The sequence below is a fragment of the Drosophila santomea genome, chromosome X (genome assembly GCF_016746245.2).
Source record: "Drosophila santomea strain STO CAGO 1482 chromosome X, Prin_Dsan_1.1, whole genome shotgun sequence".
Taxonomy (NCBI): domain Eukaryota; kingdom Metazoa; phylum Arthropoda; class Insecta; order Diptera; family Drosophilidae; genus Drosophila; species Drosophila santomea.
Window position 1 is genome coordinate 13,509,654 of NC_053021.2, and position 15,794 is coordinate 13,525,447.

The 15,794-nt window shown below is 47.6% G+C and overlaps 4 protein-coding genes across 14 annotated transcripts in view; 1 reads left to right on the forward strand and 3 right to left on the reverse strand.

Moving 5' to 3' along the window:
- Positions 1-1,016: 1,016 nt before the first annotated feature.
- LOC120455404 (thioredoxin reductase 1, mitochondrial) lies at positions 1,017-6,532 on the reverse strand. Of its 3 annotated transcripts, none has more exons than XM_039641544.2 (4): positions 6,318-6,532; positions 2,607-2,952; positions 2,314-2,540; positions 1,017-2,247 (listed from the first exon to the last, which is right to left on the reverse strand). In XM_039641544.2, exons 1-4 carry the CDS (start codon positions 6,331-6,333, stop codon positions 1,361-1,363), a joined length of 1,476 nt encoding a protein of 491 aa, XP_039497478.1. In that variant the 5' UTR covers positions 6,334-6,532; the 3' UTR covers positions 1,017-1,360. The 3 variants fall into 3 exon arrangements, with proteins under 3 accessions (XP_039497478.1, XP_039497475.1, XP_039497476.1); XM_039641541.2 differs by lacking the exon at positions 6,318-6,532 and adding an exon at positions 4,971-5,434; XM_039641542.1 differs by lacking the exon at positions 6,318-6,532 and adding an exon at positions 4,545-4,626.
- On the forward strand, positions 5,582-7,487 carry LOC120455405 (C-factor). Its single transcript, XM_039641545.1, has 3 exons — positions 5,582-6,089; positions 6,729-6,780; positions 6,843-7,487. The coding sequence occupies exons 1-3, from the start codon at positions 5,964-5,966 to the stop codon at positions 7,406-7,408; spliced, it is 744 nt and encodes a 247-aa protein (XP_039497479.1). The 5' UTR covers positions 5,582-5,963; the 3' UTR covers positions 7,409-7,487.
- Positions 7,488-7,498: 11 nt separating this feature from the next.
- On the reverse strand, positions 7,499-8,351 carry LOC120455406 (formin-like protein 5). The gene is made up of 2 exons (XM_039641546.2): positions 8,107-8,351; positions 7,499-8,052 (listed from the first exon to the last, which is right to left on the reverse strand). The coding sequence occupies exons 1-2, from the start codon at positions 8,219-8,221 to the stop codon at positions 7,664-7,666; spliced, it is 504 nt and encodes a 167-aa protein (XP_039497480.1). The 5' UTR covers positions 8,222-8,351; the 3' UTR covers positions 7,499-7,663.
- Positions 8,352-9,329: 978 nt separating this feature from the next.
- Positions 9,330-15,794, reverse strand: part of LOC120456168 (disks large homolog 1) — a 59,303-nt gene continuing 52,838 nt past the window's right edge. For all 9 annotated transcript variants that reach the window (XM_039642824.1, XM_039642825.2, XM_039642827.2 and 6 more), the window contains 6 exons: positions 13,166-13,397; positions 11,812-13,099; positions 11,551-11,747; positions 11,053-11,184; positions 10,806-10,987; positions 9,330-10,733 (listed from right to left, as the gene is read on the reverse strand). In XM_039642824.1, the coding sequence (XP_039498758.1) occupies positions 10,539-10,733; positions 10,806-10,987; positions 11,053-11,184; positions 11,551-11,747; positions 11,812-13,099; positions 13,166-13,397 (2,226 nt within the window). In that variant the 3' untranslated portion in view covers positions 9,330-10,538. The remainder of the gene's footprint in view (positions 10,734-10,805; positions 10,988-11,052; positions 11,185-11,550; positions 11,748-11,811; positions 13,100-13,165; positions 13,398-15,794) is intronic.

Genomic DNA, 15,794 nt, shown 5'->3' on the forward strand with positions numbered 1-15,794 from the left:
ATATTATTAATAATTTATATTATAAATCATTAAATAATCATTATAATCATTAAACACAAGCCAAGTATACAAAGAAAATATTAAATTACCTACAAAAATAAATTCTGAATTACATGCCTTCCTCCGCGCTTCTCATAGTTCGCACATAAGCAGCTCCGCAGTAAATTATGTTTTATGCCAAGTATTAAAATTAAATACTAAATTACCTAAAAAATAATACCTAGTAAATACCTGCCCTCCTCCGCGCTTCTCATTGTTCGCACATAAGCAGCTGCCCACTAAATTATTTTTATGCCAAGTATTAAAATTAAATACTAAATTACCAATAAAAATAATGCCTAGTAAATACCTGCCTTCCTCCGCGCTTCTCATCTTTTGCACTTAAGCAGCTTCGCCTGCCTCTCTTTCTTTCCTCTTTCTCGGCAGTGTTACTCTTCAAATTACTTGGCACTCAATTGATTCCTGTGCGAATAATGATAAATGCCGATTCCTTGAAGATTCCCATTGAATCCTCCTCTTCATTGTTCAAAAACTGATTGCATCTAATGAGGTTTGGGGACCGTCTTAATTAAAATTTGATTTACATGACTCCTGATTCCTGAGGTCATAAACTCAACTCAAACCTTATCGCCTTTTTCCACTTTTATTACTCTTTCTCACGCACTTTTTTTACTTTTGAAAGCCAAAATACCATTTACTGTGTGCACGATCCACTGATAAATCTCCAGGGTGCCATCGTTCTTTGCTGATTAATAGCCCTTCAGGGTCGAGATTCCCCCAACAATGCCACATTAGCAATTAGCCTGGTGGCTAACAAGTTGACAGGCTTGCAGACGAAATCGATTCAGCCAAGTCGAGTCAAGCCATTTGCATGGCTAATGAAGGTACGCCAACTTAACTGATTGACGGTACGATTTAAAAGGTAGAGAAAGGGGAAAAGGACGAGACATATAAGCATTTTAGAAACTGTGAAGAACTGAAATCCTTTGAGCAAGAATATTAATAAAAGACTCGGATTTTGTTGGTGAAAAATTATATTTTTCAACCGTACATTTAGGGGATTTCATAGTTAATTTCATAGGTTCAAACAAATTCAAAATTTTGAGTGCATGTCGGCGGCGCAGCAGTCGTGGATTGGGCTGGTCGCGCGGGGAGTTCCACTGGTGTCGTTCCACCCGCCATCGCTGCCCAGTGCCTCTCCCTTGCGCAGAGCTATTGTGTGGGTGTTAATTGTGGAAACTAAACGGAACTATTGAACTCTTCGATCGCTGGGCCGCGACAACAACCATTCATCTACGGGTGGATTCGGGTGGAGGAGGCGGCTTCGACGCGTCCCAGGCGGCTGAGCTGCGTTCCCGCTTTAGCTGCAGCAGCTGGCCGGCGTGGGGTCCAGTCCGGAGCGCTTGGTGATGGCCAGCCGGGTGAACTCCTCGGCGGTCGTGGGATGGATGCCCACCGTGTTGATGAGCGTGTTAATGGTCAGGCCAGACTTTAGGGCGGCAGCGAATCCCTGGATCACCTCACCGGCCACTGGGCCAATGTAGTGCAGTCCATAGACGCGCTGGTCGCCATGGCGCTCAGCGACAGCCTTCAAGTAGCAATAGCGCACGCTCTTCTGGGGAATGAAGAACTCCGTGGGCTTGTAGTAACCATGGAACACCTCGATCTCATCGGCTCCGTACTCCTTGACGGCATCCTCCTCGCTCAGACCGACGCAGGCGTACTCCAGAGGCGTGAACACGGTGGTGGCCACATCCTTATAGTCCATGCGCTGGGTAGCTCCGCCGTACAGGCGGCGGGCCAGCAGACGACCAGCCAGAACGGCGACGGGCGTCAGCTCTGGCTTGCCGTAGATGATGTCACCTACGGCGTAGATGTTCGCCACATTGGTGGCCTCCTGCGAGTCCACTGGAATCTTGTCCTTCTGCACAGTCACGCCGGCATTGGGCAGGTTCAGATCGTCGACCAGACCCTTGCGGCCGATGGCCCACAGAACGGTGTCGAAGACATCCTCGGCCTCCTCGCCGGTCTCCACGTTTTTGTACTTAACGAGCAGCTTGCCATCATCCTGCTTTTCCACAGACAGCGGCACCGATTTGCGCAGGAAGGGAATGCCACGCTCCTCCATCGAGGCTGCCACCAGCTCGGCCATCTGCTGGTCAAAGCCACGCAGCACAATAGAACGCACCATCACAGTGGGCTCGTAGCCGAGACCCTTCAGGAATCCAGCGCACTCCAAGCCAATGTCTGCGTGAAAGAGGGAAAACCAAATGGGTTATTCATTTATGTAAGCAGAGGTATGTCAACACTTACAGCCAGCTCCCACCACCAAGGTCTTGCCGGGTTCGCGCTCCAAACTGAACAGATCATCGCTGGTGATGCCGTGCTCCACAGCACCGGGAATATCCGGGTAGCGTGGTCGGCCGCCAACGGCAATGACGAAAGTCTGGGCGGTGATTGTGCGCTCGCCGCTCTTTATCTTGGCCAACAGGGTGTGCGAGTCCACGAACGAGCCCAGTCCATTGATGTACTCCACTTTCCTGAGCGGAAATAGAAGGTTATAATTAGTGGGGATTCTCGAGCGGAAGCCATATAGTCACGCTTACTTGTCGCGCAGATCCACACGGGTCACCCAGTTGACGGACTTAATGTGGTTCTGTACGGACTGCACCAGCTTGTTCCAGTCTGGCTTGATCTTGTCATCCACGTTCCAGCCGTAGGCGGCCGCCTCATGGACAGCCTCGCCCAGGAGCGAGGCCTGGTGCATCAGCTTCTTGGGAATGCAGCCCACGTTCACGCAGGTGCCGCCAACGCCCCACTTGGTGCCCAGAGTGGGCGTGGGCTTAACGTAATCCAGACAGGCCACACGGGCTCCATTGAGCACCGCCTCCTTGGCGCAGGCCAGGCCAGCTGATCCGCCTCCAATCACAATAAGGTCGTAGTCATAAGATCCTGGAGGAGAAGACACGGTTTCGTTTGGTTACTAATTAATCTATAAAACTATGTAATCTACTGTCGAAATTGGTTTTAAACAGGTTAAGAGGTCAAGAGGCCATGGAACATGTGGAGCCGTGAGGAAATCTAATCGTAACACGGCTAAATCACCTTGTATTCTTGCACACTTATCACCGATAGGAACATCAACAACCATGTTGTTTTGGCATGGACTGCTATTGTTCTTAACCAGTATCTAGATTAGTTGAAAATCCTTATCAGTGATAAGTAATGATATCAATTAGCCATGTGCTTTCAACTACTCAAGTTTCTCTCTAGCTTCACTCATTATCCTGCTTATGGGTAATCCCCGCCTGCCTTTGGTGGACTCCTCGCGCAGTCGAATGTCCAAATAGGCGGAACGGTAGATGCTCCTCCGGTGGCGTGGTTCACCCTCGACCAACTGGGAAGCCGGTATGAATTCGAACAGATGCATCCAGACCGAAGAAGCGCGGAACCAAGACTGTGTGGCCGCCTGCAATCCGTAATCTGCACCGTGCAATCCCGTCGAGCTCCTCGGCTTCAGATGCCAGGTAGCGATAGTGGTGCCAAATGCCGCATGCCACTGGGTCAGGGAGTTCGAATCAAAGTGGGGCAATCATCTAGCGACATCGCCACACACCAAGCCACGCCTGGCCACGCCTCCCTTCCGTCCACCCACGCCCCACGCCCACATTCGGTTTGCTTTGACCCGCCGGACTTTGTCATGGTTACGCCCCAAAACTAGTTGGCAACACCACACACAGTTGGCCCTTATCGGATGGCATACCAATCCTGGCCAGGAACAGGGCAAATCGAGTGCCCACATACGAGCTCAAATGCGAATGCGAATAAACAATTGTTGTCGTCACACTGCAATTAATTGCGCCATGAAGTGGTGATGACGCAGCACAGCAATGATGATGAAAGATCAAAGACGTTGTTGGCTTGTCGACAGATACTAAATACAAAACACAGATAAGTGAAATGCAGCCGGCTAACATGGTGAAATCATCATCATCATCATCATAAAGCGATTCTCGAACATTCCGCAAAGGGTTATTCGTTCGACGAAATTTACAATACTATAGAGAAACCAATTATACCCCCAATTGCCATTGAAATCATAATATGCAATATTTACAAGTAAATTTCCCGATTGTTTTCAGAAATAGAGGCGCACACGAAGATCGATTGGCTAATTATGCATTTAACAAGAAAACTTGATCTTGGAATGCGCGAATTGAGTATATATAAAATATATTATATATTAAATTAAAACCTCAGCTACGTTTAGCATCATTTAAATAGAGATTAGATTTTAACCAGCTGAAGGCAAAATGTCAATACAAGTGACTAAATACTATACCCTATAAATTACAGGATTTTCTGATGGCAAAAAATTTTAAAAAATTATTAATTCTTAAATTCATGATATTATTTTGTTTTGAGGCACAAGTAGAGTCTGAAATTTAATCTATAAATGAGTAATGGGTTTTATGACAAATCCATCATTAATTTATACGTCTTAACAGGAAGAGTATTCATACGTGATTCAGAACTTTGTTAACCATTATACTTAGAGGATGTGCTCTTTTTGGCGCCCACAACGATGGCGCAGATCATGTACTTCAGCATGATACGAATTTTGGAGTGCTCTTCGTGCGACCCCGACTGTACAATTCCAGTTGGAGCGGGTGCGCGATGACGATTGACGATGACGGTGCAATTGTGAGGCGGCAAATGCCGGGCGGGCGAGCGAGCATATAAACCCTTGGCGAATACGTGCCGCAGAAACCCGATAAGCCAGGTAATAAGAGCAGAGTAATGGACTTTTTGGCCAGGCAACTAACGGTTATTGCATAATGGCGTCGGTTAAACACAAGAAGGCCCAGAAAAAAAAACAACAAGCAAGAAAACCGCGACAATCGACCGCGTTGCCAACCGGCGGCGGCAGCGAAGATCTAGTGAGAGTTTCAATCGATATCGACGCTCACCTCCTTTGGTGCTCATCTTTCGCACCGGTTGCGCGTACATCGCGTTCCTGTCGCAATGTGGATGCTGGAAGGGTGGCGGTGCACCGCCACCGGATCCACCTGAAGCCCCAGCACCGGGAGCTCCAGTGCTGTCGCGTGATCCTCGCTGTCCCGTCGAGTTCATCGTTCGCTGGAACGTCTGCTGGACACAGCTGAGACTACTGGAAATCCAATTGGGGACCTTTGTTGTCAGTGAGCATTTGTTTTGTAGAATGCCAGCAGAAGGAGACGTTAAAATCGTCGAGCACTGCCGTCCGAATGTAACGGAGAATCTCGAGTTGCACAAGTTCATCTTGTTGCTTGTAGGCCGTTCGCCTTTACCGTTTCGCGTTTCACTCTTCCAGCTGAAAGCGAAACGAAACTATTCGCGAAAAGGGCGCAGAAAAATGACGGCGGAACACACAACACAAACACGTCGCTGGTTGGGAAGGGAATGCTGCGAAAGCGGTGGACAGGCAGAGGTGCCGATAAACGGCTACGTAACAGAAGCAGAGTGGAAAAGAGATGGCGCGACAGCGGGCACTGCAAATGCGAATGTTTGGGGTAAAGGAAATTGCAAAGAGGGAGCATCCATTGGAATGCGAGATTCCATTTGAGGCTAAAACGCACATAGTAGGTGGCAGGCAACAGTTGTTCTGCCCTATGCCAATTGGAAATGTGCGAAATGCACGTTTGGCAATGCGCTAGTGTATCGATAACTCGCGGATGGTTGGCAACACTGCTGGCCGGACTGAACAGCCGGCCGTCAAATTTTTTTTCCAACATTTCATTATTTTCACGCTTGTGTTACGGCAATAAAGTCGATTGATAAGCACGGAGAGATCTGGCTACGGGTCTGGTGAAATCCACAGAACAGACGGAACCCGTATAGTAGTGCCGCCCTTTATTGGTTTTATCTCAAGTACGACGCGATAAGATTTTGAGCAACTTGATCGCAGATCTTCGGAAAAAAACATGAACTCCATCCTAATAACCGGCTGCAATCGAGGACTGGGTCTGGGCCTGGTCAAGGCGCTGCTGAATCTTCCCCAGCCGCCGCAGCATCTATTTACCACCTGCCGGAATCGCGAGCAGGCAAAGGTGAGAGGTGTTTTCATTTCTTTTTCATCTTGTCTCTCTATTAAGACAATTCAGTAAGCTAACGAAACCGGTGAGTCACAACGGCCAGTAGAAACTACAGAAACTACGCGAACAATTTACAAGAACCACTATTACTAAAACTGCTTTTTAATAATGGAAATGAGCATGCATAATTTGAATGCTTCCATCGGAATCGAATTGCAAATTAACTGTAAATATAAAACTCACCTTGCACGGGCGCCATTATTTCGGTTGTTGGTAGCTTCTCCAGGTAAATTAGACTGAAAACAAGGATCAACGGCGGGTAGTGAATGTTGTTGTTGTCGCAGCGGAAATAGAAAACTGCTGAGCGTGTTTTAGCGGCTCTCGGCACTCGCGAAAGCACGAAACGAATAAGCGGAGCTAACTTTTGCAATCGCTTTTGTACTTTCGTACGAGCGAGCGAAAGGGAGACGTCGATAGGCGGCACGTCGATTGCTGGGCGAACAGTCTGGGCACACTGGCAGTATTTATCGTCAATCGTATGTTTCCTTTTCGCACTAACGCGTTGCTTGGGCGCGCTTCTTAAACTCCAATAAAATACAATGTTTATCTTCTAATTTTTTAATTAATTAATTATTTTAACACTTTGACTTTCAGGAGCTGGAGGATTTGGCCAAGAAGCACTCGAACATTCACATCCTTGAGATTGGTAAACATTCCCTTTTATCAACCGCTAAAATCTTGCATTTTATAAATATTATTCCCCTGCAGATTTGAGGAATTTCGATGCCTATGACAAGCTTATCGCCGACATCGAGGGCGTGACCAAGGACCAAGGCCTCAATGTGCTCTTCAACAATGCCGGCATAGCCCCCAAATCGGCCAGGATAACGGCCGTCCGCTCGCAGGAGCTGCTGGACACCCTGCAGACCAACACGGTGGTGCCAATAATGCTGGCCAAGGCGTGTCTGCCACTCCTAAAGAAGGCGGCCAAAGCGAACGAATCACAACCGATGGGCGTGGGCCGTGCCGCCATTATCAACATGTCCTCGATACTTGGCTCCATTCAGGGCAACACGGATGGCGGAATGTACGCCTATCGCACCTCCAAGTCGGCCTTGAATGCGGCCACCAAGTCGCTGAGCGTCGATCTGTATCCGCAGCGCATCATGTGCGTTAGTCTGCATCCTGGCTGGGTGAAAACCGACATGGGTGGCTCCAGTGCCCCCTTGGACGTGCCCACCAGTACGGGCCAAATTGTGCAGACCATCAGCAAGCTGAGCGAGAAACAGAACGGCGGTTTTATTAACTACGATGGCACTCCGCTGGCCTGGTGAACTGTGACAGTGCTTAATTTAGCTGCATTTTGTTTCCGTTTGTTAATTGTTGTTGAATGAAATGGACTCTTAAGCCAGAGAACTCTTGCGTTTACTTTTTGGCGCTCCAGCAGCCCCTTCATTTGCATTTCCGATTGTATTTCGTGAGGTGTCTTAAGTGGTTTACATAAAAAAATAATGGATTTTCCAGCCTGCCAGAGAACACATAAATTTCGAGTTCCTTAGCCTAGGCCCTGAATTGGCGATAACTACGTGCTATTTCTGTCTTGGAGGTACCATGGCCACCGGCACCCTGGATGGATCGATGCTGATGCTCTGGGCCAATGGTGGCAGGCGCACGGCATTGGTATTCGGTCCCGCTCCGAATCCGCCCGCATCCGCTCCTCCGGCAGGCGGGTTGTTGGGATCCGGATAGGGAATCTGGCGATGGGGTGTTACCATGGCCACGGGACGCGGCGCGAATGCCTCTGGTGCTGTAGGTATTGGTGGTTGTGGCTGACCCAGCTGGACACTAGGGGAGTTGCCGTCCAGTGGGTGGGCCACACGCTTGCGAAGATCGAGGCGTGGACGACGATTGTTCGAGTTGCAGCTCATGGAATCCCCCGAAATGGGTGGCGGGTCATTCCAGCCGGGGGTCAGGGAGCCTGCGCGATGGAAAACATAAGCCACAGCCCGATTTGAAAGTGGATTAACCTCACCTGGAAAGGCTCCCGATGGCGCTATGATTTGCCCCGTTGGCGGTGGCGGTGGAGCGGTTGTCGTCTGCTGTTGGTTAATGCTATTGGTGGCGGGCAGCGGCGGTGTTGGGCCCATGATGATCTATTTTGAGTCGGTAGCTCCGTTCCCACTGCTGGTTACTGCCAACGGAAGCAACACAATTGTAGCTTCACTTAAACAAAAACAAGACTTTCCTTTGCCTAAACTTATCGGGCCTGCACTACTTCGATATCTCCGATTTAATTTATCGAAAGCAATCGGTGCTGCCAGATAAATTTTAGGAACCCGCATTTTTTTAAAACTTGAAACACTCGCACTCATAAGTTTAATATCATGTTTTCATTTTTTTTGAAAACTATTTTACTATCAAATTTAATTAACCCGCCACCCACAAAAACGCCATCTCAAGTTTATTTTTCTTGGTTTGTCGATTTTTTTTTATTATTATTAATATTGTTATTTCATCTGACTTTGTCCGCATTTTTGCGTTAGGGTTACTCATAAATGTCGTTAATTTCGTACAATGGCTATTAAACCGTGCCTATTTTGCAATCCGCTTTGTTTTTCTTTAGGTATTTCCTTCGTATTTAGTTTAGTTTTGCTACACCACACACATACATAAATAAAAACTTAAACAGATTTACTGCACACACATTTTTTATACCTTGTGGACTACAAAAAAAAAATTGTTCTTTGAATTTTATTATTATTATTCGCCCCGCTACCAATTCCAAATTCGATTTCAATTCAAGTTCTACCCAGCATCCAATAGTAAGCCATCAAAGATAAGATCTCGAGGACTCAAAGGATACGGGCAAAATCTGGCAAATCCAGTCCCAAATCGAAATGGAACTGGCAACCGGGACCGTATATGTAGATTTTAAGGTATATTAGATATCATTCGCTTTTAGAATCTTTCAAGTGTTTAACATTGCGTAACATAGTTTGCTATTTTACTTGACCCACACTTCTTTTAATATAAAATTCTGATTTCTGGTTTCTGGTTTCTGGTTTCAGCTGCGCTCGCTCAATGGAATTTGTATAGATCTCTATATGCACGGTATATCTAGTTAGTTAGTTGTGGTTGGAGTTGAAACCAACTGGATCTGCCGCCCTCCCTGTTCACTAGACGAATTGGTTTAAATAATTAATTACAACAACATTTACTTGGGAATTACTTTGTTTTTCGTTTTTTGTTTATCGCTTTTGTTTTTGTTTCTGTTTCGGATACCTTAGCCTAATTCATTTTCTTGCCGGCTTACTGTTTGCATTCGTTTATTGGGTTTTCCATTATCTTACAGTGCTTAAAGTTGGCTAAATATTTTGTTTTTCCGTTTCCGTTTTTGTTTTTAACAATTTCGCTCGTGGAGTGGTTTTTCTAAGTGATTCTCCTAACTCTCCTCATCTAACTCCCATTTATTTATTTAATTCTTTTTTTTTTGTTTTTTTGGCAATGACTTACTGATTTTGTTGTTTCTCTCTTATGAACGGTTTTTTTAATTTTATTTTTCACTTTGCTCTTGCATTCGTTTTGTTAAAAATTAATTGTATTAAGTACGCTTCGATTTATAATTTATGTGTATGTATATCCGTATAGTATATATTTTGTAAAGTAAATAGATTACGTAATTGCAACACTTGCATCTGTATCAGTATCTGCTTCTGCTTCTGATTCGGTTTCTCTGTCATTTTTTGATTCTGATTCTGCAGCTGTCTTTTGAATCTGAATCTGAATATGAATCTACATCCGTCGGATCGATCTCCCCTCGCACAGCTGCCTACGGATTGTTCTGGCTCTGTTAACATTCGGAGTCGCTTATGGGTATTATTACACATTTTATTGGGTACTAGGGTACTATCATATCGATTCTGGCCTTCCTTTGCTGATTCGTTATTTTACAATTTCAATTTGCCCTTTGAAATTAAGGAAGTGTCCAAGCTTAATTTAAATACAAAAAAAAAACATACTTTTACAATATATAAGTTAGTGGTAGTGGTAAAAAAAAAAAACTGAAATGCCACAAGAATTAATTGGATTCAGTGGCATTCCCGAAATCGGTTCATCGAACAACAAATTTTGTGAACATACATAAAGAGGTTGGAATGCTTTTAAAACAGGGAATACACACAATAAAAACTCTTTCTCTCTAAGACTAAAATGCACATATGCAACGAATAGTATAAATATATATATTTATATATAATATTGGAGGGGTAGGGATTAATCGCATCGGCAGGCAAACCGAACTACTGGACTGGAATCGATCCTGCTCTCCGCTTCATGGCTCAATTGAAAATTGTATTTACAAAGAGTTTTGGGTATTGGTATTGGTATTCATTTTTTGGGTGGTGGATCCTAGGGAAGGTGGTAGTGGTAGTGGTAGTGCAGTGGGAGGGGGTGCTGAAGACCCCATTATGACTCGTCGCGATTGTTGTGCACCCACTGGGCGGGCACCCATTGGGGCTCGCGCTCCAGCGAGTTGATCTCGGCCAGCAGTTGGTGGTAGGCGCGCTCCGTGTCGTTGTTAATGATGATCATGTCGAATAGGTGACCCCAACGGGCCTCCATATCCCGGGCCGTGGCAATGATGTCTTTGAGCTCTTCCTCCTGTTTAAATACAACATATAGGATGTTAGATTATGTTTTGCTTGAAGTTGAAGTAAGTTCTGTATAACGCACCTTAAAGGGTTCGCCGTTGCGCAGCTTCTTTTGGCGCAGCTTGTCCAAGCTGGGCGGCGCCACCAGCACCACGTACGGCTTGAGGTCAGAGGCGCGCAGCAGCTTGAGGCTCTGCGGATGCAGGTTGAGCACACAGATCTTGCCGCTGGCCACCACCGTGCGTATGGCCTCCAGTGATGTGCCTGCGGGAGATAAGAGAAACACATTAGCCAACAGTCAAACGCCATTATGTGCAATTTAAACTCACCGTAGTAGGCTTTCTCGTATTCACCGTGCTCCACAAAGCGGCGCGCCAAAATGTCCGCCTCAAAGGCTTGTCGCGTGATGAAGTGGTAGTCCACTCCGGGCACTTCGCCCTCCCTGCGGGCTCGTGATGTGTCTGCGGAAGATGGCAAAGCACAAGGATTACTAAGAGTATTTAAAATGTACATTTCAGGGTATGGGTTTGGTGTACGTTGTGTGGGGTGTGGCGGTTAGGTGACCTATGTCTAGCAATGGCTCTGGGATTCGGTGGCTCTGAAGCGCAGCCCTTTACCCTTGACCTGAGCCTTGATCTTGGCCGGCTTGAGCCGCTCCTCCAGCAAATAGAAGACTGCCCGGCGGAAGAGAGACAGACATTAAAGACGGCCCATTGAAAGCTGGCTGTAGACGATGCAGCAGTCCTGCGCCGTTTACAACGCTCTTAAAGTAATAGCAACTTGCTTCTCGAACTTGCGGATGGACAGGGAGCAGGGTCTGCACTTACGTGGCACTGCGGCGGAGAAACGCTCCGAGTCGGCCATCAGGCGTTGGCGCAACTCATGTCTTCCAATGTTGGGCGGGCCGATGAGGACGATGGGCCGCTTGTGGGTAGCGCGGGGATAGTACAAAGCCACCTCCTCGTAGGTGAGTATCTCCTCCGGATCTGTTTCATCCGGCGCCGTGGTGGCGTACAAGGGATATCTACAATTAACAAAATGAAATGTTTTAATGGAAAATCCCTCGCGGAAAGAATAAATATGCTTACCCCGCCTCGGAGCTGGCCTTCTTCTTCTTTTTGCGACCCTTGCGCGCACAGAGGAGCGTGGCTCCTTTGCTGCCCGATCCGTCCTTGCCGCGGGATCGCGCCAGTCCCGCCTCCTCCGCAATGGCCAGCTTCATGGTCTCGCGCTGATGCTGGAACGACTGACTAGGAATAAGACCGGCCAGCGTCTGGTCCTCCTCGCCCTCGCGATACGCCTGCCACCAGTTGGGATCCTCGCGGCTGATCACGTGCAGCACATCGCCCTTCTGGAAGCTGATGCCCAGCTCCCGGCAGGGTATATACAGATCGTCCTCCGGATCGTAGTCGAAGTGCGCCCGGACGTGCAACACGGCGGTGTCGCGGTGTGCTCCACCCAATCCGGCCAGTTGGCTGCCGGTAGTTCCGCCCATTACGCCGCCGGATGGTGGACTGCCCGCTGGGACGATCAGGAAGGTCAGGGTGCCCTGCATGGCGCCCAATAGGGCGCACACCTCGTTCACCGTCTTGCCACGCAACTCCTGACCGTTGACCTCCAGGATCTCGTCGCCTTCGTGCAGCAGTCCCGACTTCTCCGCCGCACCACCACGCACAATCCGGCCGATGACCACCGCCTCACCCTCGTTGCGCACCGTGGCGCCCAGCGGCTCCGTGGACTTTTCGATTTGGATGATCCTGATGTTGTCGTTCTGATCGTTTAGCGTGCCAAAGCACGCACTCATTGGCAGATTGACGGGCATGGACATGGGTATTGTGGCCAGTGGTGGCATGGGCACCGGCGGTGGCGACTCCCCGCGCGGCAGCGGCATTGCTCCACGTTGCGCCAGTGGGGGTGGCACCACGGGCGGCGGCACCACCATGCCTAGGTTTCTCTTGGGTCCAGCCACCGGACTGCTGATTGTGGATCCCGTCGCCGCTCCAATGGCCGGAGTGGGCGTGGGTGTAGGCGAGGGCGTGCCATCCGTGTGATTGGCAATGCGATCGTGGGCCAGGAGGAGACCCTCCATTTCATGGCTGGTCAGCAGGTTGCCCAGCTCGATGGCCGCCGCCGTATTCGATTGCGTTAGCAGCTCCACAATGTCCTTCTGCAATCCCAAGGCATTGTGATGCAGTGGACCAGAGACGCGGGAACGTCGTCGTTGGAGGACAGCGGTGCGAGCGGCCAGGACATGGGCCACACTGGCGCTGGCCAGGACACTGTGAGCAGCGGATACGCGACCCGCCAGCGTGCTCAATCCGCTCTTGCTCAGCTGGTTTTGCAGGCGGGTGAGGGCCGCTATCAGCTCGCCATAGCCTGCAGAGGATTGGAGAGGATTAGAGGATGCTGGGCATTTCGGCAAAGGATGAGTCGAGTACTCACCATCAATCTGTTCCGCCTGCGGCTGGTCCTCGTCGGGCAGATATGCCTCATTCTCGACGCCAACCACCTGGGTGGCCAGCGTTGCCTGCTGCTGCTGCTGGGCAATCGCTTTTCCTGGCGTGGCCGTATCCTGGAGCGCCTTCAGCTTCCGGGAGCCACGAAGACTGTTCCGCAGGAATTCATTTTGCTGCGCTATGCGCTCCTCCTCCTCGCGTCGTCGGCGCAGTTGCTCCTGTTGATGGAATCAAATTGAATGGTTATTTACCAAATGCCTTCAATTGCGGCTGCATTTTAGGATTTTGAGGAGGCGAAAGGAGTGGGAGAGTTGGAATGCTGGAGTGCTGGAGTGCGCAACTGGGGACTGCAACTCTGGGCGTTGACTCTTGAGTGGCGCACTTAATCCGCATTTACCACAATCGCTAATTAAATTAGTGTCGCCCGAGCAGAGGCACCTGAGTTCAGTTCCACCAGGAAGACAAACAAGAACGGGCTTTCAGTTCGCCGGACACCCTGTATTCTAAGACATCGCGTGACTTCATTTGAATGTGTGCCAATATGCTCGTAAATAGTTTGAATTTTAAATACATTCATTTTGTGTCCACTTTAAAATTTCAAAGACATTAAATAGCCCATCGTTAATCTAGGCACGCAAACATTTTATCAGCTTATTTATATGCAAAAGTATCCGAACTAATTAAAGATACAGATTCTTGATTTAGAAAGCATGAAACTTGACCCACTGCAGCGGATATACCCTACCCACTTGCAGGGTATCAATGCGGCTGCATTTGCCCCAAAAACGGACCAGCTCAGATGGCTGTTCTGGTGGGTGGACCACCGTGCCCCCCGTGCCCACTGTGCAAACCCAAGCAAATCCCGTCGAGGGCCTTGGCGATGAGTTAATGAGCGTAAAGGGTTGACAAAGGTAACTGGGGACAGAAGCGGAGCTGAGGTGGCGGTAACTGTTGCAATTGTTGCGGAAGCCCCTTAAGTGCTCGCCATTCATTGGAATGGGGCGGTCTTGGAAGTGGGCGTGGGCGTAGAGGTGGGCGTGAAAAATGGGGGGGGGGGCATGGTCAGCGAGCACAGTGCATGCCAAACTGTCATGGCCAATAATTATGAAAACGTGATTGATTCCCGATTTCGTGACCAACAAAGAGAATAAAATCAGATCGATGACAACAATGAAGAGCAAAAGTTCCCACTACAACCAAAAATACATACATACATACATATGTATGTATATTTAACACAAAAAAGCAGAAAGAAGGGGAAAAAGAACCTAATTGAATAACAACAGAAAAGGCGCTCGGCATTCCAAAAGGCGGAAGAGCCAAGAGAACAGAAGAGGAAAATAACAATGCAAAGCCACTAAAAAATGAATTCAGCTGAACTTGCATAATCCGCACGGAGGAGAATCAGCACAAAATTCACGAGTTCTTCAAGGGGAGGTTGGGAGGTTGGGAGGTTCCAAAGAGCTTCGAATGGAATGGAATGGCTGAGAAATACCGCCATGTGAACCAAAAGTCAGTTTAACATTGAAACCTGAATGAAAAACGATGACAGCAGTTTGGCAAAAGAGAAGAAGGCGAAACAAAAACCAAACCAAAACAAAAATCGCTCAAAGTCACAGCATCGCAGAAAATGGGGGAAAAAAGTAGGAGTAGTACGGTTTGACAGCCACTAGTTGTAGCGCTTCTAAAACTACGCAACTTATAACTTATATGAAATGCAAATGAACTTTGGAAAATGCACCTTTTATTGTAACTTTTTTAACTAATTCTATTCTTTAGGATATTATATTCTTTATTTTGAATGCTAAAATCCAGCTAAAATCCTATTTGTGATGAAATTTGAGAGCTCTGGCACTCCTGGTAAGTAATTCTACGAAAACTACTTGTGTAATCAATACTGTGCATTTTCCTATTCAATGAAAGTTCAGCTGCAGCTTAGAGATTTGAGTTTCAGCCTAAGCAATTAAAAACCCCAAAGCCAACTCCCACGCGTAGCTCGCAAAAATCCTATAAAAAGACATAGGTATTGAATAAAAATGTTGCCATCAATCATCTTACACCAGCAGCAACACCTCGAGCCATTGTAAAATATTATAGAAACAAAACAAAAAGGTGGAAAATAATAAAAGAAGGCATACTTCAAAGACAATATCAATTGGCGACGCCATGACATCATCATCACCATCACCATCACCACCACAATCGCCATCGCCATTGCCAACAAATGCCGGCATAAATAAATAAGAAATATTGAAAAATACGCGTACCGGGGAAATTAAAAATATATTACTGCCGATACCCTGGCTGGCGTGGGGTATGCTCAATACTCATTGCGCCTTATCATTATGTGGGCACTAAGGGTATTTGGCAATTCCATACACAAACACAACAGTTCAGCTATCGCTTAGGTAAATTGTTTTTGCCTTTTACGTTTTATTTCTAATTTTTATGGCTCGGCAGCCAGTTAGCCAAGTTGTCAACTGGTTGTTGTTGTTGTTGTGGTTGTTGTTGTTGTTGCCGCCGTGCTTTCGTTAGCATTTATGCATATAAAGCCAGTTGCCGCTGGCAACGGTGCATATACATACGCGTCTAGAGTGAGATCTGATCAAATTCAG

Bases quoted from the DNA above. Each gene is read 5' to 3' on its own strand.
- LOC120455404 (XM_039641541.2), bottom strand. From the start codon at position 5,301: ATGAACTTGTGCAACTCGAGATTCTCCGTTACATTCGGACGGCAGTGC. The intron at 2,953-4,970 runs GTGAGCGTCGAT...CTTCTCCTCCAG, and splicing joins AAAGATGAGCACCAAAGGAG to GATCTTATGACTACGACCTT. The intron at 2,248-2,313 runs GTAAGTGTTGAC...TCTTTCACGCAG, and splicing joins CTTGGTGGTGGGAGCTGGCT to ACATTGGCTTGGAGTGCGCT.
- LOC120455405 (XM_039641545.1), top strand. From the start codon at position 5,964: ATGAACTCCATCCTAATAACCGGCTGCAATCGAGGACTGGGTCTGGGC. The intron at 6,090-6,728 runs GTGAGAGGTGTT...TTTGACTTTCAG, and splicing joins GGAATCGCGAGCAGGCAAAG to GAGCTGGAGGATTTGGCCAA. The intron at 6,781-6,842 runs GTAAACATTCCC...ATTCCCCTGCAG, and splicing joins CATTCACATCCTTGAGATTG to ATTTGAGGAATTTCGATGCC.
- LOC120455406 (XM_039641546.2), bottom strand. From the start codon at position 8,221: ATGGGCCCAACACCGCCGCTGCCCGCCACCAATAGCATTAACCAACAG. The intron at 8,053-8,106 runs GTGAGGTTAATC...TCCATCGCGCAG, and splicing joins GCCATCGGGAGCCTTTCCAG to GCTCCCTGACCCCCGGCTGG.